Raw genomic sequence first — 22905 nt, 5'->3', positions numbered from 1 at the left:
CCCTCCCCCCCCATCAGCATCTGGAGGGAGCCGGGGGGGGGGGCGGGGGGATTTGGGGGGGTCCCGGGGGATTTGGGGGGGGTCCCGGGGGATTTGGGGGGGGTCAGGGAGGATCTGGGGGGGGTCCCGGGGGGATCTGGGGGGGTCCCGGGGGGATTTGGGGCCGCCCCTCCCGCAGTCGCCAGCGGCCGCCGGGAGCGCAGCAGCCAAGGGCCAGGTGAGCGGGATGGGGGGGCCGCGACCCCAAATTGGGACCCCCGAATCTCCCTCCGAGGTGGGGACGGAGCCCCCCGACCCACGGGGAGTCACCCCCGCCCCATAGGGTGTCACCCCCGCCCCATAGAGAGTCACCCCTGCCCCATAGGGTGTCACCCCCGCCCCATGGACCCCTGCCCACCCTGCTGCCCCCACCCTGCTGACCCCACTGCTGTCCCTGTGCCCCCCTGGCATCCCATAGGGTGTCACCCCCACCCCACAGAGTCACCCCTGCCCCATAGAATGCCACCCCCACCCCACTGGGTGTCACCCCCACCCCATAGAGTCACCCCCTGCCCCATAGGGTGTCACCCCCACCCCATAGAGTCACCCCCACCCCATAGAGAGTCACCCCTGCCCCATAGGGTGCCACCCCCACCCCATAGAGAGTCACCCCTGCCCCATGGGGAGTCTCCCCTGCCCCACAGGGTTTCACCCCTGCCCCCCATCACCCCCTAACCGCCCTCTCTTTGCCCCCAGGCCACCATGGCAGCACCGCTGACCCCACGGCTGCCCCCATGGCTGACCCCATGGCTGACCCCATGGCTGGCCCCAACACTGACCCCACTGCTGGCCCCATGGCTGACCCCAACACTGACCCCACTGCTGGCCCCATGGCTGACCCCAACACTGACCCCACTGCTGGCCCCATGGCTGGCCCCACTGCTGACCCCAACACTGACCCCACTCCTGGCCCCACTGCTGGCCCTGCTGACCCTGCCCCAGCCGTGCCGCTGCCCCCCGTCCCCCACGCAGCCCCACGCCATCCGCCTGGAGGGTGACCTGACGCTGGGGGGGCTGTTCCCGGTGCACGCCCGCGGCCCCGCCGGCGTGCCCTGCGGCCCGGTCAAGAAGGAGAAGGGCATCCACCGGCTGGAGGCCATGCTGTACGCGCTGGACCGCGTCAACGGCGACCCGCGCGTGCTGCCCAACCTGACGCTGGGCGCGCGCATCCTGGACACCTGCTCCCGCGACACCTACGCCCTGGAGCAGGCGCTGAGCTTCGTGCGCAGCCTGCTGCCCCCCGAGGGGGGCGAGGGCAGCTGCCCCGACGGTTCCGCCCCGCGCCGGCCCCCGCCCGAGCGCCTGGTGGGGGTCATCGGGGCCTCGGCCAGCTCCGTGTCCATCATGGTGGCCAACGTGCTGCGGCTGTTCGCTGTGAGCTGGGGAGGGGGCGTTGGGGACATTGGGGACGTGGAGGGGACATTGGGGACATGGAGGGGACATTGGGGACATTGGGGGGATGCTGGGGATGTGGAGGGGGCGCTGGGGACGTGGAGGGGACATTGGGGATGTGGAGGGGACATTGGGGTCATCGGGGCCTCGGCCAGCTCCGTGTCCATCATGGTGGCCAACGTGCTGCGGCTGTTCGCTGTGAGCTGGGGAGGGGGCGTTGGGGACATTGGGGACGTGGAGGGGACATTGGGGGGACATTGGGGACGTGGAGGGGACATTGGGGTCATCGGGGCCTCGGCCAGCTCCGTGTCCATCATGGTGGCCAACGTGCTGCGGCTGTTCGCTGTGAGCTGGGGAGGGGGCGTTGGGGACATTGGGGACGTGGAGGGGACATTGGGGACATTGGGGACGTGGAGGGGACATTGGGGATGTGGAGGGGACATTGGGGTCATCGGGGCCTCGGCCAGCTCCGTGTCCATCATGGTGGCCAACGTGCTGCGGCTGTTCGCTGTGAGCTGGGGGGCATGGAGGGGGATGTTGGGGACATTGGGGACATTGGGGGGACGCTGGGGATGTGGAGGGGACATTGGGGGGACATTGGGGACATTGAGGTGACCTGGGCATCGTTGGTGCCTCTGCCAGCTCCGTGTCCATCACGGTGACCGATGTCCAGCAGCTCTTTGTGGTCACTTTGGGGGACACTGGGGGGGTGTTGGGGACACTGGGGGGGTGTTGGGGACACTGGGGGGGTGTTGGGGACACTGGGGGGACCCTGGGGGAACGTGGGGGTGTTTTGTCTTGGGGGACCCTGAGGGGACAAGGGGACAGCGGTGTCCCCACGGTGTCCCCTCCCTGCGGGGGGGGCCTGGTCCCCCTCTGTCCCCCCCCTCCCCCCCCGGGTCCCTTCCAGAACCTTCCCTCCCCCCCCCCCGGGTGTTTCCCACAATCCCCCGGGGCGGCAGCGAATGGCCCGGGGGGATTAGGGGGGATTAGGGACAGGGGAGGGGGGGGTCCCACCGTGCCAGGTCCCCCCGCGTGTCCCCAATGTCCCCAAAGTGCCCCCAGACCCCTCCCACATCAACATCCCCCACACTGACCCCTCCCCCAGGGCCCCTCAGCCCCATCTCCCCATGGCCCCAAACCCCACAATGTCCCCAATGTCCCCAATGTCCCTGATGTGTCCCCAAGGTCCCCAACGTCCCCATATCCCCCCTGTCCCCTCAGTGTCCCCCATGTCCCTGAGTGTCCCCATGTCCCCAGTGTGTCCCCAATGTCCCCGATGTCCCCAATGTCCCTGATGTGTCCCCAATGTCCCCGATGTCCCCAATGTCCCTGATGTGTCCCCACTGTCCCTGCTGTCCCCACTGTCCCCAACGTGTCCCCGCTGTCCCCAGATCCCCCAGATCAGCTACGCCTCCACGGCCCCCGAGCTGTCAGACCCCTGAGTGTCCCCATGTCCCCAATGTCCCTGATGTGTCCCCAATGTCCCTGATGTCCCTGATGTGTCCCTGATGTCCCTGATGTGTCCCCATGTCCCCGCTGTCCCCACTGCCCCCGCTGTCCCCAGATCCCCCAGATCAGCTACGCCTCCACGGCCCCCGAGCTGTCGGACCCCGGGCGTTACGAGTTCTTCTCGCGGGTGGTGCCCCCCGACTCGTACCAGGCGCAGGCCATGGTGGCCGTGGTGCGGGCGCTGGGCTGGAGCTACGTCAGCACCTTGGCCTCCGAGGGCAACTACGGCGAGAGCGGCGTCGAGGCCTTCGTGCAGAGCTCCCGCGAGGCCGGTGGGCACTGGGGGCACTGGGGGGACTGCGGGGCACTGGGGGGACTGGGGATACTGGGTTATACTGGGCTGGAGCTACGTCAGCACCTTGGCCTCCGAGGGCAACTACGGCGAGAGCGGCGTCGAGGCCTTCGTGCAGAGCTCCCGCGAGGCCGGTGGGCACTGGGGGGACTGGGGGGACTGGGGGGCACTGGGGGGGACTGGGGGGTACTGGGGGCACTGGGGGGCACTGGGGGCACTGGGGGGCACTGGGGGCACTGGGGGGCACTGGGGGCACTAGGGAGGGACTGGGGGGTACTGGGAGCACTGGGGGGGACTGGGGGGGACTGGGAATACTGGGTTATACTGGGGGACACTGGTGGGACTGGGGAGTACTGGGCATACTGGGTTATACTGGGGGTACTGGGGGTCCTGAGTGATACTGGGTTATACTGGGAGAGGTGCTAGGAGCACTGAGAGGGGCACTGGGAGGCACTGGGTTATACTGGGAAGTAGTGAGTTATACTGGGAGGGGCACTGGGCCGTACTGGGAGGAGCACTGGGCCATACTGGGAGCACTGGGCCATACTGGGAGGCACTGGGCCGTACTGGGAGGGGCACTGGGCCATACTGGGAGCACTGGGCCGTACTGGGAGGCACCGTCAGGGTGAGCCCTGCCGGGAAGGGCCGAGTTCTGCCGCTGAGCGCCGGGGCCTGGGCGGGCAGGGCCGTTCCCACCCTTAGCGGTCCGTACTGGTTTCTACTGGTCTGTACTGGTGCAGGGGGGCTGTGCATCGCCCAGTCCATCAAGATCCCGCGGGAGCCGAAGCCGGGGGAGTTCGCCAAGGTCATCGGGCGCCTGATGGAGACGTCGACGGCGCGCGGGGTCGTGCTGTTCGCCAACGAGGACGACATCCGGTGAGACCAGTGTGCACCAGTGCGTCCCAGTACACACCAGTCCTGCCCCCGGTGCCCCCCAGTCCCTCCCGGGGCCCCCCAGGGCCTCCCAGGGCCCCTCAGTCCCTCCCATTGCCCCCCAGGGCCCCCCAGTCCCTCCCAGGGCCCCTCAGTCCCTCCCAGTCCCTCCCAGTCCCTCCCAGTCCCTCCCAGTTCCCTCCCAGTGCCCCCCCAGGGCCCTCCAGTCCCTCCCAGTCCCTCCCAGTTCCCTCCCAGTGCCCCCCCAGTCCCTCCCAGTGCCCCCCCAGTCCCTCCCAGGGCCCCCCAGTCCCTCCCAGTGCCCCCCAGTTCCCTCCCAGTGCCCCCCAGTCCCTCCTCAGCCCGCTGCAGTTCATCCCAGTTCATCCCAGTCCAGTCAGGTCCCCACCCAGTTCATCCCAGTAGCCCCCAGTTCTTCCCAGTGCCCCCCGAGTCCATCCCAGTGCCCTTGAGTGATGTCCAGCCTCTCCCAGTTTGCCCAGTGTCCCATCCCGTGTCCCCCCCGTGTCCCCCCCGGTCCCAGCCGTGTCCCCCCCCTGTCCCCAGGCGGGTGCTCGAGGCCGCCACCCTCGCCAACCTCTCGGGTCACTTCTCGTGGGTGGGCTCGGACAGTTGGGGGGCCAAGATGGCTCCGGTGCAGGGCCTGGAGGAGGCGGCGCACGGGGCCATCACCATCCTCCCCAAACGAGCCTCGGTGCCCGGTGAGCGGGGACGAGGGACTGGGGGGCACTGGGAGGGACTGGGGGCACTGGGAGGGACTGGGGGGCACTGGGAGGGACTGGGAGGGACTGGGGAGGGACTGGGAGGGACTGGGGGGCACTGGGAGGGACTGGGGGGGCACTGGGAGGGACTCAGGGGTACTGGGAGGTTATTGGGAGGGGCTGGGGGAGGCTCTGGGGGTGTTTGGGGTGACCCTGGGGGTGTCTGGGGGGGTCCCTGGGGGGTTCCAGGACACCCCATGACCCCGTGGGGTCCCCTGTGGCTCTGGGTGTCCCTGGGGGTGTTTGGGGTGACCCTGGGGGTCCCTGGGGGTGTTTGGGGGATCCCTGGGGGGCTCTGAGGAGGTTTGGGGGGGTCCCTGTGTGACCCTAGGGGGGTTTGGGGTGACCCCGGGGGGGCTCCAGGACACCCCGTGACCCCGTGGGGTCCCCCATGACCCCGGGGGTCCCGTGTGGCTCTGGGGGGGTTTGGGGTGACCCCGGGGGGCTCCAGGACACCCCGTGACCCCGTGGGGTCCCCCATGACCCCGTGGGGTCCCGTGTGGCTCTGGGGGGGTTTGGGGTGACCCCGGGGGGCTCTGGGGTGACCCTGGGGTGACCCTAGGGGGGTTTGGGGTGACCCCGGGGGGGCTCCAGGACACCCCATGACCCCGTGGGGTCCCCCATGACCCCGGGGGTCCCGTGTGGCTCTGGGGGGGTTTGGGGTGACCCCGGGGGGTCCCCCATGACCCCGGGGGTCCCCGTGCCCCCCCCGTGCCCCCCAGGTTTTGACGAGTACTTCACGTCGCGCTCGCTGGAGAACAATCGCCGCAACCTCTGGTTCCACGAGTTCTGGGAGGACGATTTCAACTGCCGGCTGCCCCACGGCGCCGCGCCCCACGGCGAGCCCGGGGGGAGCCCCGGCGCGCCCCTGCGCAAGTGCACAGGTACCTGATCTATAGGGACCCCATAGGGACCCCACAGGGACCCCATAGGGACCCAACAGGGACCCCATAGAGACCCCACAGGGACCCCATAGAGACCCTACAGGGACCTGATCTATAGGGACCCCATAGAGACCCCATAGGGACCCCATAGGGACCCCATAGAGACCCAACAGGGACCCCATAGGGACCCCACAGGTACCTGATCTATAGAGACCCCATAGAGACCCCATAGGGACCCCACAGGGACCCCATAGAGACCCCATAGGGACCTGATCTATAGGGACCCCATAGAGACCCCATAGAGACCCCATAGGGACCCCATAGAGACCCCACAGGGACCTGATCTATAGGGACCCCATAGGGACCCCATAGAGACCCCACAGGGACCCCATAGGGACCCCATAGAGACCCAACAGGTACCTGATCTATAGGGACCCCACAGGGACCCCACAGGGACCTGATCTATAGGGACCCCATAGGGACCCCATAGAGACCCCATAGAGACCCAGCAGGGACCCCATAGAGACCCCACAGGGACCCCATAGAGACCCCATAGAGACCCCACAGGGACCCCACAGGGACCCCATAGAGACCCCACAGGGACCTGATCTATAGAGACCCCATAGGGACCCCATAGGGACCCCATAGGGACCCCATAGAGACCCCATAGAGACCCCACAGGGACCCCGTAGAGACCCCGTAGAGACCCCATAGAGACCCCACAGGGACCTGATCTATAGGGACCCCACAGGGACCCCACAGGGACCCCATAGAGACCCCACAGGGACCTGATCTATAGGGACCCCATAGGGACCCCACAGGGACCCCATAGAGACCCCATAGAGACCCCACAGGGACCTGATCTATAGGGACCCCATAGGGACCCCATAGGGACCCCACAGGGACCCCATAGAGACCCCACAGGGACCCCACAGGGACCCCACAGGGACCCCATAGAGACCCCACAGGGACCCCATAGAGACCCCACAGGGACCCCACAGAGACCCCATAGAGACCCCACAGGGACCTGATCTATAGGGACCCCACAGGGACCCCATAGAGACCCCACAGGGACCTGATCTATAGGGACCCCATAGGGACCCCATAGAGACCCCATAGGCACCCCAGAGACCCCACAGGGACCTGACACGTGGGGCACTGCCCCACAGGGACCTGACCCATAGAGACCCCATAGGGACCCCATAGAGACCCCATAGAGGCCCCACAGGTACCTGAACCCATGGGGACCCTATAGAGACCCCATAGGGACCCCATAGGGACCTTGCCCCATAGGGACCCTGCCCCACCGGTGGGTTTGGGGTGTCCCTGGCAGTTTTGGGATGCCCCCAGTGGGTTTGGGATGCCATGGGCAGTTCCAGGGTGCCCTGGGTGGGTTTGGGATGCAGTTTTGGGGTGCCCCGGGCAGTTCCGGGGTGCAGTTTTGGGGTGCCCTGGGCAGTTTCGGGGTGCAGTTTCGGGGTACCCCGGGCAGTTTTGGGGTGCAGTTTTGGGGTGCAGTTTCAGGGTGCAGTTTCAGGGTGCAGTTTTGGGGTGCAGTTCCGGGGTACCCTGGGCAGTTTCGGGGTGCAGTTTCGGGGTGCAGTTTCGGGGTACCCCGGGCAGTTTCGGGGTGCAGTTCCGGGGTGCAGTTCCAGGGTGCAGTTTGGGGTGCAGTTTTGGGGTGCCCCGGGCAGTTTCAGGGTGCAGTTTTGGGGTGCAGTTTTGGGGTGCAGTTTCGGGGTACCCCGGGCAGTTCCGGGGTGCAGTTTTGGGGTGCCCCGGGCAGTTTCAGGGTGCAGTTCCGGGGTACCCTGGGCAGTTTCGGGGTGCAGTTTTGGGGTGCAGTTTCGGGGTGCCCCAGGCAGTTTCGGGGTGCAGTTTCGGGGTGCCCTGGGCAGTTTTGGGGTGCAGTTTTGGGGTGCCCCGGGCAGTTCCGGGGTGCAGTTTGGGGTGCAGTTTTGGGGTGCAGTTCCAGGGTGCAGTTTCGGGGTACCCCGGGCAGTTTCGGGGTGCAGTTTTGGGGTGCCCCGGGCAGTTCCGGGGTGCAGTTTGGGGTGCTGACGGCCGCGCCGCAGGCCGGGAGCGCATCGGCCGGGACTCCCCGTACGAGCAGGAGGGGAAGGTGCAGTTCGTGATCGACGCCGTGCTCGCCATGGCCCACGGGCTGCACTCGCTGCTGGGCGAGGCCTGCCCGGGCGGGGGGCTCTGCCCAACCATGGACCCCCCCGACGGGCGCCGCCTGCTCACACACATCCGCAGGGTGGCCTTCAACGGTACTGGGGGCACTGGGGGCACTGGGAGGCACTGGGAGGGGGCTGGAGACCATCCTGGGAGCACTGGGGGGCACTGGGAGAGGGCTGGGGGGTGATGGAGACCATCCTGGGAGCACTGGGAGGCACTGGGAGAGGGTTAGGTGTACTGGAGACCATCCTGGGATGTACTGGGAGCACTGGGAGGGGGCTGGAGACCATCCTGGGACATACTGGGAACACTGGGGGGCACTGGGAGGGGGCTGGAGACCATCCTGGGATATACTGGGAGGCACTGGGAGAGGGTTAGGTGTACTGGAGACCATCCTGGGATGTACTGGGAGCACTGGGAGGGGGCTGGAGACCATCCTGGGACATACTGGGAGCACTGGGATGTACTGGGAGTGGGCTGGGGCGTGATGGAGACCATCCTGGGATATACTGGGAGCACTGGGGGACACTGGGAGAGGGCTGGGGGATGATGGAGACCATCCTGGGACATACTGGGATGTACTGGGAAGGGGCTGGCAGCTCTGGTGCCCATACTGGGAGCACTGGGAGCACTGGGATGTACTGGGAAGGGAATGGCAGCGCTGGTGCCCATACTGGGAGCACTGGGATGTACTGGGAAGGGGCTGGCAGCTCTGGTGCCTATACTGGGAGCACTGGGATGTACTGGGATGTACTGGGGTGTACTGGGAAGGGGCTGGCAGCTCTGGTGCCCATACTGGGAGCACTGGGATGTACTGGGATGTACTAGGATGTACTGGGAAGGGGCTGGCAGCGCTGGTGCCCATACTGGGAGCACTGGGATGTACTGGGAAGGGGCTGGCAGCTCTGGTGCCCATACTGGGAGCACTGGGATGTACTGGGATGTACTGGGAAGGGGCTGGCAGCTCTGGTGCCCATACTGGGAGCACTGGGAATCACTGGGATGTACTGGGATGTACTGGGAAGGGGCTGGCAGCTCTGGTGCCCATACTGGGAGCACTGGTTTGCCCTGAACTGGGGGTGCTGGGGCTGGGGGGGCGCTGCCCCTGCCTGGGAGGGGCTGTCCCTGAGCTGTAGCGGCGGTTACTGGTCCGTACTGGTCCATACTGGTCTGTACTGGTCTGTACTGGTCCGTACTGGTCCGTACTGGTCCGTACTGGTCCATACTGGTCTGTACTGGTGCACAGGCAGCGCGGGGACGCCGGTGTCCTTCAACGAGAACGGGGACGCGCCCGGGCGCTACGACATCTTCCAGTTCCAGGGGGGCAACGGCAGCGGGGCCTATCGGGCTGTGGGGCAGTGGGTGCAGGGGCTGCACCTGCAGGTGAGCCCGGGACCCCCAGGGACCCCCAGGGACCCCCCCCCGGGACCCCCGGGACCCCTGGGACACCCCCAGGACCCCTGGGTCAACTGGGGGGATCCCAGTGGCCAACTGGGGGCACTGGGTGGGTGTCCATGGGGTATTTGGGGTGTCCCTGAGGTGTTTGGGGTGCCCATGGGAGGGACCCTGAGGTGTTTGAGGTGCCCATGGAGGGTTTGTGTTCCCCATGAGGAATTTGGGGTGCCCATAGGGGGTCCCTGAGGTGTTTGGGGTGCCCATGGGGGGGTCCCTGAGGTGTTTGGGGTACCCATGGGGGGTCCCTGAGGTGTCTGGAGTGCCCATGGAGGGTTTGGGTTCCCCATGAGGAATTTGGGGTACCCACGGGGGGGTCCCTAACCGTTTCCCCCCCCCCAGGAGGACGCCATGGCCTGGGGCTCCAACTCCTCCTCCCCTCCGCCCTCGGTGTGCAGCCTCCCGTGCGGCCCCGGCGAGCGCAAGAAGCCGGTGAAGGGGGTCCCGTGCTGCTGGCACTGCGAGCTCTGCGGGGGCTACCAGTACCGGGCAGACCCCCTGAGCTGCCTGCCCTGCGCCCCCCACCTGCGCCCCACGCCCGACCGCACCGCCTGCCGCCCCACGCCCGTGCTGCGCCTGCGCTGGGCCGACCCCTGCGCCGCCGTGCCGCTGGCGCTGGCCACGCTGGGGCTGATGGCCACGGCCTTCGTGCTGGCCACCTTCGTGCGGCACCACGAGACCCCCATCGTCAAGGCCTCGGGCCGGGAGCTGAGCTACGTCCTGCTGGCCGGCATCGCCCTGGTGTACGCCATCACCTTCCTGATGGTGGCCGAGCCCGGCGTGGGGGTCTGCGCCCTGCGGAGGCTCTTCCTGGGGGCGGGCATGAGCCTGACCTACGCCGCGCTGCTGACCAAAACCAACCGCATCTACCGCATCTTCGAGCAGGGTGAGGGGCTGGGGGGGTGAGGGGATGGGGGTGAGGGGCTGGGGGTGAGGGGTGCTGGGGGGCTGGGGGTGAGGGGCTGGGGGTGAGGGGTGCTGGGGGGCTGGGGGTGAGGGGCTGGGGGTGAGGGGTGCTGGGGGGCTGGGGGTGAGGGGCTGGGGGTGAGGGGTGCTGGGGGGCTGGGGGTGAGGGGCTCTGGGGGGCTCTGGGGGGCTGGGGGTGAGGGGATGGGGGTGAGGGGCTGGGGGTGAGGGGTGCTGGGGGGCTGGGGGTGAGGGGATGGGGGTGAGGGGCTCTGGGTGGGGGTGAGGAGATGGGGGTGAGGGGCTCTGGGGGGACTGGGGGTGACGGGCTGGGGTGAGGGGATGGGGTGAGGGGATGGGGGGGAGGGGATGGGGGGCTGGGGGTGAGGGGCTCTGGGGGGCTCTGGGGGCTGGGGGTGAGGGGATGGGGTGAGGGGATGGGGGTGAGGGGCTCTGGGGGGGCTGGGGGTGACGGGCTGGGGTGAGGGGATGGGGTGAGGGGCTCTGGGGGGATGGGGGTGAGGGGCTCTGGGGGGCTCTGGGGCTCGGGGCTCTGGGGGGCTGGGGGTGACGGGCTGGGGTGAGGGGCTCTGGGGTGAGAGGCTGGGGGGGGTGAGTGGCTCTGGGGGGCTGGGGGTGAGGGGATGGGGGCTTGGGGCTCTGGGGGGCTTGGGGCTCTGGGTAGGGATGAGGGCCTTTAGGGTGAGGGTCTTTAGTGTGAGGGTCTCTGAGGTCTCTAGGGTGAGGGTCTCTGGGGCTCTCCAGAGTGATCTCCTCACACCGGGGGTCTCCAGCAGCCCCCCAGAACGATGTCCTCACCCCGGGGGTCTCCAGCAGCCCCTTTGGGTGTCTCCAGCAGCCCCCCAAGTCGCTCCCCTCACCCCGGGGGTCTCCAGCAGCCCCCCAAATCCATCCCCTCCCCCCCGGGGGTCTCCAGCAGCCCCCCAGAACAATCTCCTCACCCCGGGGGTCTCCAGCAGCCCCCCAAATCCATCCCCTCACCCTGGGGGTCTCCAGCAGCCCCCAGAATGCATCCCCTCACCCCCGGGGGTCTCCAGCAGCCCCCCAAGTTGCTCCCCTCACCCTGGGGGTCTCCAGCAGCCCCCCAAATCCATCCTTTCACCCCGGGGGTCTCCAGCAGCCCCCCAAATCGCTCCCCTCCCCCCGGGGGTCTCCAGCCCCCCCGAGCCGCCCCGTCCCCCCGCAGGGAAGCGCTCGGTGACGCCGCCGCGGTTCATCAGCCCCACGTCGCAGCTCGTCATCACCTTCACGCTCAGCGGGCTGCAGCTGGTGGCCGCCGCCGCTTGGCTCCTGCTCCGGCCTCCCCACGCCCTCATCGACTACGAGATGGGCCGGACCCCCGACCCCGAGGCGGCGCGGGGGGTCCTGCGCTGCGACATGGCGGAGGGGGCGACGCTGGCGTGCCTGGCGTACGCGCTGCTGCTGATGCTCACCTGCACCGTCTACGCCGTCAAGGCGCGCGGCGTCCCCGAGACCTTCAACGAGGCCAAGCCCATCGGCTTCGCCATGTACACCACCTGCGTGGTGTGGCTCGCCTTCGCGCCCATCTTCTTCGGGGCCGCGCAGTCGGCTGAGAGGGTCGGCCGAGGGGGGGGTTTGGGGGGGTCCTGGAGGGGTTTGGGGGGTCCTGGGGGGGTTTGGGGGGTCTCTGGAGGGCCCTGGGGGGGTTTGGGGGGTCTCTGGAGGGACCTGGGGGGGTTTGGGGGGGTCCTGGGGGGGTTTGGGGGGGTCCTGGGGGGGTTTGGGGGGTCTCTGGGGGGGTCTCTGGAGGGTCCTGGGGGGGTTTGGGGGGTCTCTGGAGGGTCCTGGGGGGGTTTGGGGGGTCTCTGGAGGGTCCTGGGGGGGTTTGGGGGGGGTCTCTGGAGGGTCCCTGAGGAGTCCTTGGAGGTGTTTGGGGTCCCTGGGGGATCTCTGGGGAGTCCCGGGAGGTGTTTGGGAGGTCCTGGGGGGGTTTGGGGGGTCTCTGGGGGGTCCTGGGGGGGTTGGGGGGGTCTCTGGAGGGCCCTGGAGGGGTTTGGGGGGTCTCTGGAGGGTCCTGGGGGGGTTTGGGGGGTCCTGGAGGGGTTTGGGGGGGTCTCTGGAGGGTCCTGGGGGGTTTTGGGGGGTCTCTGGAGGGTGCCTGAGGAGTCCTTGTAGGTGTTTGGGGGTCCCTGGGGGATCCCTGGGGAGTTCCAGGAGGTGTTTGGGCATCCTGGGGGTCTTTGGGGGGTCCCTGTGGGTCTTTGGGGGTCCCTGGGGAGTCCCTGGAGGTGTTTGGAGGGGTCCCTATGGGTCTTTGGGGGTCTCTGAGAGGTCCCTGGGGGTGTTTTGGGGTCCCTGGGGAGACCCAGGAGGTGTTTGGGGGTCCTGGGGGTGTTTGGGGGGTCCCTGGGGGATCTCTGGGGAGACCCAGGAGGTGTTTGGGGGTTCCTGAGAGTGTTTGGGGGTTCCTGGGGGTGTTTGGGGGTCCCTGGGGGATCCCTGGGGGTGTTTGGGGGTCCCTGGGGAGTCCCTGTAGATGTTTGGGGGTCCTGGCAGTGTTTGGGGAGGTCTCCTTTGGGCTCAGTGGGATATTTGGGGTGAAGATTTTGGGGTGCAGATTTTGGGGTGCAGGTTTTGAACCCAGGGGGATTTTGGGGTGCAGATTTTGGGGTGCAGGTTTTGATCCCAGAGGGATTTTGGGGTGCAGATTTTTAGGGGTACCGTTATTTTGGGGTGCAGGTGCACGTGCAGACGGCCACGCTGACGGTGTCAGGAGCCCCTGGGGACGGGCTGGGTTGGGTTTGGGGGGTCAGGGGGATTTTGGGGTGCAGGTTTTGATCCCAGGGGGATTTTGGGGTGCAGTTTTTGAATCCAGGGGGATTTTGGGGTGCAGATTTTGATCCCAGGGGGATTTTGGGGTGCAGATTTTGATCCCAGAGGGATTTTGGGGTGCAGATTTTGATCCCAGGGGGATTTTGGGGTGCAGATTTTGATCCCAGGGGGATTTTGGGGTGCAGGTTTTTAGGGGTACCGTTATTTTGGGGTGCAGGTGCACGTGCAGACGGCCACGCTGACGGTGTCAGGAGCCCCTGGGGACGGGCTGGGTTGGGTTTGGGGGGTCAGGGGGATTTTGGGGTGCAGGTTTTGATCCCAGGGGGATTTTGGGGTGCAGATTTTGATCCCAGGGGGATTTTGGGGTGCAGATTTTGATCCCAGGGGGATTTTGGGGTGCAGATTTTGATCCCAGGGGGATTTTGGGGTGCAGATTTTCAGGGTACCGTTATTTTGGGGCGCAGGTGCACGTGCAGACGGCCACGCTGACGGTGTCCATGAACCCTTGGGGACGGGCTGGGTTTGGTTTGGGGGGTCAGGGGGGTTTTGGGGTGCAGGTTTTGATCCCAGGGGGATTTTGGGGTGCAGATTTTTAGGGGTACCGTTATTTTGGGGTGCAGGTGCACGTGCAGACGGCCACGCTGACGGTGTCCATGTCGCTGTCGGCCTCGGTGCCGCTGGGGCTCCTCTACGCTCCCAAGGTTTACGTCATCCTGCTGCACCCCGAGCGCAACCAGCCCAAGCGGCGCGGGGCAGACCCCCCCCCGTAGGGACCCCCGCTTTGGGGGACCCCTCCTGAACCCCAAACCCCCCCCCGGAGCCCCCTCCCCACAATAAAGCTGCTCCCGCAAAGCCCCCCCGGGTTGGGTTGGGTTGGGGTGAGGCAGAGCTGGAGAAGGGGGGGCCGTGGTTTTATTGGGGTGCAGGGGGGGTTTTATGGGGGGGGGTACAATGGGGACCCCCCCCAATTTCAGCGGGGTCCCTCAGGGAGCCCCTCCCCCCACCAGCAGCTCCAGCCACCGCGTCAGAGTTGGGGGGTCTGGGGGTGCCTGTGGAGGAAAAGAGGGGGGGTCACTCCCAGGACCCCCCCAATGTGCCCCCTTGAGAGCCCCCCCAAACCCACCAAGGACCCCAAAACCATCCCTGGGATGGCCCAAGCGCCTCTGGGAGCCCCCCAAGTGCCCCCAGACCCAGCCAGGGACCCCAAAATCACCCCAGGCACCTCCCCCACTGCTTTTGGGACCCCACCCCAAATTGCTCTGACCCCTCCCAGGACCCCAAAACCACCCTGGGACCCCCAGAATCGCCCTCAGCCACCCCCAGGACCCCCAACCCCACCCCCCAGGGACCCTCAAACAGCCCCCAGATCCCCAAACCCGCCCCACAGACCCCCCCATCCCCTCTGAGGGAGCCCCAAACCCCCCGGGACCCCCCAAAGGACTCACGGGGATGGGGGGGGCCCCCTTGGGGGGGGGCAGCAGCCGCACCCCCCCACTCTGGGGGTACCCCGGCTCCAGCTCCAGCGTCCAGAGGGTCTGGGAGCCCTGGGGACCCCCCAGCACCTGCAGGAGCCCCAGCTCGGGCTGCCAGTCCAGGGCGAACCTGGGGGGGCACCGGGGTGAGCCCCCTGATAAACCCCCAGCCCCCCTGATAAACCCCCAGCCCCCCGATAAACCCCCAGCCCCCTGATAAACCCGCAGCCCCCACAATCAACCCCCAGCCCCCACAATGTGCCCCCCAATAAACCCCCAGCCCCCCTGATAAACCCCCAGCCCCCCTGATAAACCCCCAGCCCCCCGATAAACCCCCAGCCCCCCTGATAAACCCCCAGCCCCCCGATAAACCCCCAGCCCCCCTGATAAACCCCCAGCCCCCCCCGATAAACCCCCAGCCCCCCTGATAAACCCCCAGCCCCCCGATAAACCCCCAGCCCCCCTGATAAACCCCCAGCCCCCCCCGATAAACCCCCAGCCCCCCTGATAAACCCCCAGCCCCCACAATCAACCCCCAGCCCCCTGATAAACCCCCAGCCCCCCGATAAACCCCCAGCCCCCCCAATAAACCCCCAGCCCCCCCGATAAACCCCCAGCCCCCCCGATAAACCCCCAGCCCCCAGGATGTACCCCCCACCCTGCCAGGTACCCCAAAGCCCCCCAGGACTGCCCCAAAGCCCCCCCAGGCTGTCCTGTGGCTCCCCCAGTGAACCTCCCAAATGCCCCCAGGACCCCCCCAGGACCCCCCAGGACCCCTCACCTGTCCCTCAGGTGCGTCACCTCTGCCCAGAGGCTCCAGCCCCCCCAGCAGCGCTGCTGCAGCTCCAGCAGCCCCGGTCCCAGGGGAGGGGGCAGCCCCAGGGGGGGTCCCTGTGGGGAAAAGGGGGAGGTGCTGAGACCCCAAAACCCCCCAGACCCCCAAATGCACCCCCCCACAACCTCCCCCACCCCCCAAATCCCCCCCAGTCCCTCACCTGCAGTCGGACCCCCCCGCCGGGGGACAGGCTCAGGCGGAGGGGGGGCAGGGAATGGGGGGAGCCGGGGGGGGGTCCCAGCTCCAGCTGCAGCTCGGGGGTCCCTGGGGAGGGGGGCAGCACCTGGAGCCCCGCCAGGGCCTGGTACAGGTGACACGAGGCCCCCGCCCTGCAGCCAACGACAGTCCGTGGCTGGGGGGGCACATGGAGACCCCCCAAAATCCCCGGGTGCCCCCCCAGGATCCCCAGAACCCACCTGGAGCCCCCTTGGGTCCCTTCCAGGGCCCTCCCCCACCCCCCAAGGACCCCTCCCCCACACCACAGATCCCCCCAAACTCCCAAATCCCCCCTCAGCACCCCCCCAAAACCCCAGGGGCCCCCAACCCCGCGCTCGACCCTCCTCACCTGTGCCCCCCACGACACTCTCACCTGTCCCCTCCCCCCTCACCTGTCCCCTCCCCCTTCACATGTCCCCACCCCTCACCTGGCCCCTCCCCCCTCACCTGTCCCCCCTCATCTGGCCCCCCTCACCTGTCCCCCCTCACCTGTCCCCTCCCCCCTCACCTGGCCCCTCCCCCCTCACCTGGCCGCCGCCCCCCGCAGTTCCCGTAGCCCCCCCCGCCGCTCGAGCCGCTGCAGGCGCCGCTCCTGAACCCGCCGGAGCAGCTGGGGGAGAGACCCCGAATTGGGGGGGAGAGACCCCGAATTGGGGGGGAGAGACCCCAAATTGGGGGGGAGAGACCCCAAATTGGGGGGGAGAGACCCCGAATTGGGGGGGAGAGACCCCAAATTGGGGGGGGAGAGACCCCGAATTGGGGGGGAGAGACCCCGAATTGGGGGGGAGAGACCCCAAATTGGGGGGGAGAGACCCCGAATTGGGGGGGAGAGACCCCGAATTGGGGGGGGAGAGACCCCAAATTGGGGGGGAGAGACCCCGAATTGGGGGGGAGAGACCCCGAGATTGTGGGGAAGGGGCTCAATGGGAGGGAACCCCCAAACGTCCCCCCCGTGGGCAGGGGTGCCCCAAGGTGAGGGGGACCCCTGGGGGAGCCCCCCAACCTCACCTGGTCCCGTCTCTCTGTGGCCTCGAGCAGCTTCACCTGCAGCTCCTCTTGCTGGGGGGGCGAGGGGCAGCGCTCAGGGGAGCCCCCAGACCCACACTGAGCCCCCAGACCCACAGTGACCCCCTCACTGAGCCCCCAGCCCCACACTGAGCCCCCAGACCCACAGTGACCCCCACACTGAGCCCCCAGCCCCACACTGAGCCCCCAGACCCACAGTGACCCCCTCACTGAGCCCCCAGACCCACAGTGACCCCCTCACTGAGCCCCCAGCCCCACACTGAGCCCCCAGACCCACAGTGACCCCCTCACTGAGCCCCCAGCCCCACACTGAGCCCCCAGCCCCTCATTGACCCCCTCACTGAGCCCCCAGACCCACACAGAGCCCCACACTGAGCCCCCAGACCCACAGTGACCCCCACACTGAGCCCCCAGCCCCACACTGAGCCCCCAGACCCACACTGAGCCCCCAGACCCACAGTGACCCACTCACTGAGCCCCAGCCCCACATTGAGCCCCCAGACCCTCATTGACCCCCACACTGAGCCCCCAGCCCCCCTGGGAGCCCCCAGCCCCACACAGGACCCCCACACTGAGCCCCCAGCCCCCCTGGGAGCCCCCAGCCCCACACGGGACCCCCGTACCTGTTCCAGCCGTGCCCCCAGGGCCGCCCTCCCGCGCTGCAGCAGCTGCCGGCCCCGCTCCAGCTGGGCCAGGGTGGGGGGCACGGCCTCCCCCAGGACCCCCAGGGCCCCCCCGTAGCTCGCCTTCAGCTCCCGCCAGCGCCCCCGCGCCTGCGCCGCTGCCTCGCCTGGGGGAGCCCCAAACGTCAGCCCCCCAAAACCGGGGACACCCCAAAAGGGAGCTGGGAGTCACCAACCCCTCCCAAAGGGGTCCCAGCAACTCCCAAAATGGCCCCAGGAACCCCCAAAGGGGACTCAGGTGTACGGGAACCTCCAAATATCCCCTCAGTTCTCCCCCCAAGGGGACCCAGGAACCCCCAAACCCGACCTGGGAACCCCCAAATCCCTGCCCCAAACCCGACTTGGGAACCCCCAAATCCCTGCCCCAAACCCGACCCAGGAACCCCCAAATCCCTGCCCCAAACCCGACCTGGGAACCCCCAAATCCCTGCCCCAAACCCAACCCAGGAACCCCCAAATCCCTGCCCCAAACCCAACCCAGGAACCCCCAAATCCCTGCCCCAAACCCAACCCAGGAACCCCCAAACCAGTCCCAGGAGCATCAGGGGGTTCAGGGTCATCCCAGGGGTTGAGGAGATCAGAAGTTTTTGGGGTTCATTTTGGGGGGCCCGGGGGTTTTGGGATGAGTTTGGGGGGCTCACGGAGGTTGGAGGGGGCCAGGGGCAGCCCCGGGTTCTCGATGACCCCCAGGAGCAGCTTCAGCACCCGGAGCTGGGACAGGAGCAGCTTCTGCTTCCTCCGGGTGTCCTGGGACAGGTTTGGGGGTGTCAGGGGAACACGGGGGGATGGGACAGGTTTGGGGGTGTCAGGGGAACACGGGGGGATGGGACAGGTTTGGGGGTGTCAGGGGAACACGGGGGGATGGGACAGGTTTGGGGGTGTCAGGGGAACACGGGGGGATGGGACAGGTTTGGGGGTGTCAGGGGAACACGGGGGGATGGGACAGGTTTGGGGGTGTCAGGGGAACACGGGGGGATTTGGGGTGCCAAGGGCTTGTGGGGAGGGCACGGAGCAGCTGTGAGAGGTGTGGGGCAAAAATGGGGTGCGGAGCAGAGAATTCGGGAATAAAGGATAAAAGTTTTGGGAAAACATAAGGGCAAAGAGGACGGCAGAGAATGGGGTGGTCAGGGAGGTTTAGGAGATAAATGTGGGAGTGCCTCAAAGTCAGATGAGGGGGCTGTGAGAGATTTGGGGGGGTCAGAAGTAAATTGAGAAGAGATGTGGGGGTGTCGGGGGGCAGTGAGGGAAGTGTGGGTGCTGCAGGTGTATTTTGAGGCGCTGTGGGGCGGTTTTGGGCTCTCACCATTTGATGTTCCACCAGGACCAGGGTGGGGACATCACCCTCCTCCTCCTCCACGGCCAGGGCGGCCTCGAGCGCCGCCAGCGCCCTGGGGACACGCGTGGGGACATGGAGACAAGCGGGACCCTCCTCGGACACCCGTGGGGATGAGGAGACCCTTCAGGGACCCTTCCTCCCCACAGCCCGCGGGATACGCGTGAGGGCACCGGGACACCGCGGTGCCCCGTGTGGGGCTGAGCGCCGCCCCAAGGACCCCGCAAGAACCCGGAGAGCCCTCAGGGACCCCAATGGAACCCAGCGGACCCCCCGAGACCCGCGCAGGGGGGCGCGGGCCGCCCCCGGCCCAAGATGGCGGCCGGGCTGCCCTCAGGGGTCGCCGCTCACCCCCGCGCGCGCTCCAGCCGCGCCGCCATCGCCGCCGCCTCTTCCCGCTCTCCCGCCTCGCCCCGCCCACCCGAGCGGCGACCACCAATCAGCACCCGCGCCCGCCCGGTTTGAGTCCAGCTGACCAATCACCGCTCGCTGCCGCCCTCGCCAACCAATCAACGCGTGAGTGCGGCCTAAGGAGGTTGGCGCGCGTGCAAGCGGCGACCAATCACAGCGCGCGGTGAGAAAGGCACGCCCCTCATTGCCCTGGAGCCCTCAGAGAGGCCGCCATGATGGGCGGGGCTGGGTGAGGGGCGGCGGCACCGGGAGGGACTGGGTTATACTGGGGGGTCTGGGTTATACTGGGTTATACTGGGTTATACCGGGTTATACTGGGTTATACTGGGTTATACCGGGTTATACCGGGTTATACCGGGTTATACTGGGTTATACTGGGTTGTACTGGGAAGAACTGGGTTATACTGGGTTATACTGAGTTATACTGGGTTATACCGGGTTATACTGGGTTGTACTGGGAAGAACTGGGTTATACTGGGTTATACTGAGTTATACTGGGTCATACTCGGTCATACCAGGTTATACCGGGTTATACCGGGTCGTACTGGGTTATACCGGGTTATACCGGATTATACTGGGTTATACTGGGTCATACCGGGTCGTACTGGTTTATACTGGGTCGTACTGGTTTATACTGGGTCATACTGGGCTATACCGGGTCATACCGGGTCGTACTGGTTTATACTGGGTCGTACTGGGAGGGCTCCCCAAGAACCACACGGCCTCTGTTCCCACACCCCCGTGGGGGGAGGGGCGTTTATTCCCCCCAGTTTGGGGAGCAGGGTGGGGGAGGGGACACACAGGACACCCCTCCCCCCATCAGCGCCGCCGCCGCCGCCGCACCACGGTCCAGGCGTCCGAGGGGGGAGGGGGCGTCCCGCACTCCATGGCCTGGGGACAGTGACGTCATCGGCGTCACAGACACGCCCAGTGACGTCATCGGCGTCACAGACACACACAGACACACACCCCGGTGACGTCATCGGTGTCACACACATGTACACGCTTGTGACGTCATCAGTGTCACACACGCACCTTGATGACATCATCAGTGTCACACACACACAGGTGATGTCATCGGTGTCTCAGACACGCCCAGTGACGTCATCAGTGTCACAAACACAGACACACACCCTGGTGACGTCATCAGTGTCACACACATGTACACACTTGTGACATCATCAGTGTCACACACGCACCGTGATGACATCATCAGTGTCACACACACACAGAGGTGACGTCATCAGTGTCACACACACGCCCAGTGACATCATCAGTGTCACACACCCCCCTTGATGATGTCATCAGTGTCACACACGCCCAGTGACATCATCAGTGTCACACACACACACACACACACACTCTTATGACGTCATCGGTGTCACACATGCGCCCAGTGACGTCATCAGTGTCACAGACACACACCCTGGTGACATCATCAGTGTCTCTCCCCACCCTTGGTGACATCATCAGTGTCACACACACCTTTGGTGACATCATCAGCGCCCCTCCCCTTCGCTCACAGAGGTCCTTGGGGTCCCACTCCCCCAATTTGGTGACTCCAGCCCAGTTTTCCCCTTTTCCCCCACTCGATGATGTCATCAGGACTGAATGACATCATCAGGAATGACATCATCACCACAACACCCCCCCCTCACCTGGGGAGTCCCCACCCACCAATTTAATGACATCATTTCCCACCCCACCGATGACATCATCAGCGCAATGACATCATCAGCTCCCAATGACATCACCCCAGTGACGTCACCCCCTCACCTCCTCCTCTTCCTCCTCGCTGCTCTCCTCCTCCTCCTCCTCCTCCTCCCCCGGCTGTGGGGTCCCGGGGGTCCCGTGGGTGTCGCTGCCCAGGCCGGGGGTCCCGGGGGTCCCGTGGGCGTCGCCCCCCGCGCGGGCGCTCCCCAGGGCGGCGGCCAGGGCGGGGCCGCGCCGGGACAGAGCCCCCAGCGCCGCCCCCACCCCCAGCACGTCCCCGCAGCGAGCGCGGGCAAAAACCGTCAGCAGCTCCCGGCTCACCTGCAGGGGGATACTGGGATGGACTGGGGGGGACTGGGAGGGACTGGGAGGGACTGGGAGGGACTGGGATGGACTGGGGGGGATCTGGGGGGGACTGGGGGGGACTGGGATGGACTGGGAGGGACTGGGGGGGACTGGGGGGGACTGGGGGGGACTGGGAGGGACTGGGATGGACTGGGAGGGACTGGGGGGGACTGGGGGGGACTGGGATGGACTGGGAGGGACTGGGGGGGACTGGGGGGGACTGGGGGGGACTGGGAGGGACTGGGATGGACTGGGAGGGACTGGGGGGGACTGGGGGGGACTGGGGGGGACTGGGATGGACTGGGGGGGACTGGGGGGGACTGGGAGGGACTGGGATGGACTGGGGGGGACTGGGGGGGACTGGGAGGGACTGGGGGGGACTGGGATGGACTGGGGGGGATCTGGGGGGGACTGGGGGGGACTGGGATGGACTGGGAGGGACTGGGGGGGACTGGGGGGGACTGGGGGGGACTGGGAGGGACTGGGATGGACTGGGAGGGACTGGGGGGGACTGGGGGGGACTGGGGGGGACTGGGATGGACTGGGGGGGACTGGGGGGGACTGGGAGGGACTGGGGGGGACTGGGAGGGACTGGGAGGGACTGGGAGGGACTGGGATGGACTGGGATGGACTGGGGGGGATCTGGGGGGGACTGGGGGGGACTGGGATGGACTGGGAGGGACTGGGGGGGACTGGGAGGGACTGGGAGGGACTGGGATGGACTGGGATGGACTGGGGGGGATCTGGGGGGGACTGGGGGGGACTGGGATGGACTGGGAGGGACTGGGGGGGACTGGGAGGGACTGGGAGGGACTGGGATGGACTGGGATGGACTGGGAGGGACTGGGAGGGACTGGGGGGGACTGGGGGGGGACTGGGAGGGGTCTGGGATGGACTGGGGGGGTCTGGGATGGACTGGGAGGCACTGGAGAGGACTGGGATGGACTGGTCTGTAGTGGGAGGCACTGGGGGAGGCCGGCCAGCTGCCAGGAGCCCACCAGTCCGTACTGGTCCGTACTGGGAGCCCACCAGTCCATACTGGTCTGTACTGGGAGCCCACCAGTCCATACTGGTCCGTACTGGGAGCCCACCAGTCCGTACTGGTCTGTACTGGGAGCACACCAGTCCATACTGGGAGCCCACCAGTCCATACTGGTCCGTACTGGGAGCACACCAGTCCATACTGGGAGCCCACCAGTCCATACTGGTCCGTACTGGGAGCCCACCTGCTGCAAGCTGCCGTCCTCCACCACCGTGTCGAACTCGTTGTCCATCACCTCGGCCAGGAAATCTTCAACCTCCTCCTGCTCCAGGTCAGCTGGGGGGGGATGGGGGGGATTGGGGGGGATGGGGGGGGTCACCCCCGCCCCTCCCCCCACAGACCCCTCCCCCCGCGGTGGGGGAGGGGCCGCACGCACCGTTCTGGCTGAAGAAGTCGAGCAGGGCCGAGCTGAGCCACGCGGCCTTCTCGGGTCCCTGCGGCCCCCCGAAACCCTGCGCCACCGCCAGCTGCGGGGACACCGGGGGACACCTTGGGGACACCCGGGGGGGACACCCGGGGGGACATGGGGACATCGGGGGGACACCGGGGGGACATGGGGACATCGGGGGGACACCTTGGGGACACCCGGGGGGACACCTTGGGGACACCCGGGGGGACACCTTGGGGACACCCGGGGGGGACATGGGGACACCGGGGGGACACCTTGGGGACACCCGGGGGGACACGGGGACACCGGGGGGA

At 67.3% G+C, this 22905-nt stretch overlaps 3 protein-coding genes across 5 annotated transcripts in view; 1 reads left to right on the top strand and 2 right to left on the bottom strand.

The window, feature by feature from the left end:
* The first annotated feature begins 143 nt into the window (after window positions 1–143).
* LOC147647690 (metabotropic glutamate receptor 6-like) lies at window positions 144–13982 on the top strand. The gene is made up of 11 exons (XM_086871159.1): window positions 144–217; window positions 736–1413; window positions 2999–3215; window positions 3976–4111; window positions 4676–4830; window positions 5613–5774; window positions 7850–8047; window positions 9202–9338; window positions 9750–10293; window positions 11521–11912; window positions 13748–13982. The coding sequence occupies exons 2-11, from the start codon at window positions 742–744 to the stop codon at window positions 13895–13897; spliced, it is 2763 nt and encodes a 920-aa protein (XP_086727285.1). The 5' UTR covers window positions 144–217; window positions 736–741; the 3' UTR covers window positions 13898–13982.
* A 35-nt stretch (window positions 13983–14017) lies between these two features.
* On the bottom strand, window positions 14018–19092 carry LOC147647689 (uncharacterized). Of its 2 annotated transcripts, XM_086871167.1 has the most exons (10): window positions 19044–19092; window positions 18663–18747; window positions 18001–18106; window positions 17300–17466; window positions 16659–16709; window positions 16178–16260; window positions 15595–15763; window positions 15381–15490; window positions 14573–14729; window positions 14018–14176 (listed from the first exon to the last, which is right to left on the bottom strand). In XM_086871167.1, exons 1-10 carry the CDS (start codon window positions 19070–19072, stop codon window positions 14111–14113), a joined length of 1023 nt encoding a protein of 340 aa, XP_086727293.1. In that variant the 5' UTR covers window positions 19073–19092; the 3' UTR covers window positions 14018–14110. The 2 variants fall into 2 exon arrangements, with proteins under 2 accessions (XP_086727293.1, XP_086727294.1); XM_086871168.1 differs by lacking the exon at window positions 17300–17466.
* A 737-nt stretch (window positions 19093–19829) lies between these two features.
* Window positions 19830–22905, bottom strand: part of TSR2 (TSR2 ribosome maturation factor) — a 3413-nt gene continuing 337 nt past the window's right edge. The window contains exons 1-5 of one of the 2 annotated variants that reach the window (XM_086871175.1): window positions 22824–22905; window positions 22580–22692; window positions 22388–22479; window positions 20880–21137; window positions 19830–19994 (exon numbers count right to left, since the gene is read on the bottom strand). The exon at window positions 22824–22905 is cut by the window's right edge and continues 222 nt beyond it. In XM_086871175.1, coding sequence (XP_086727301.1) covers window positions 19923–19994; window positions 20880–21137; window positions 22388–22479; window positions 22580–22692; window positions 22824–22905 — 617 coding nt within the window. In that variant the 3' untranslated portion in view covers window positions 19830–19922. The remainder of the gene's footprint in view (window positions 19995–20879; window positions 21138–22387; window positions 22480–22579; window positions 22693–22823) is intronic. The other variant, XM_086871176.1, reaches the window with a different exon arrangement.

Source organism: Cyanistes caeruleus, chromosome 34, assembly GCF_971803275.1.
Source record: "Cyanistes caeruleus chromosome 34, bCyaCae1.hap1.1, whole genome shotgun sequence".
Classification (NCBI taxonomy): Eukaryota; Metazoa; Chordata; class Aves; order Passeriformes; family Paridae; genus Cyanistes; species Cyanistes caeruleus.
Note: the sequence above shows the minus strand (reverse complement) of the source record. Positions and strands in the feature narration are given on the sequence as shown.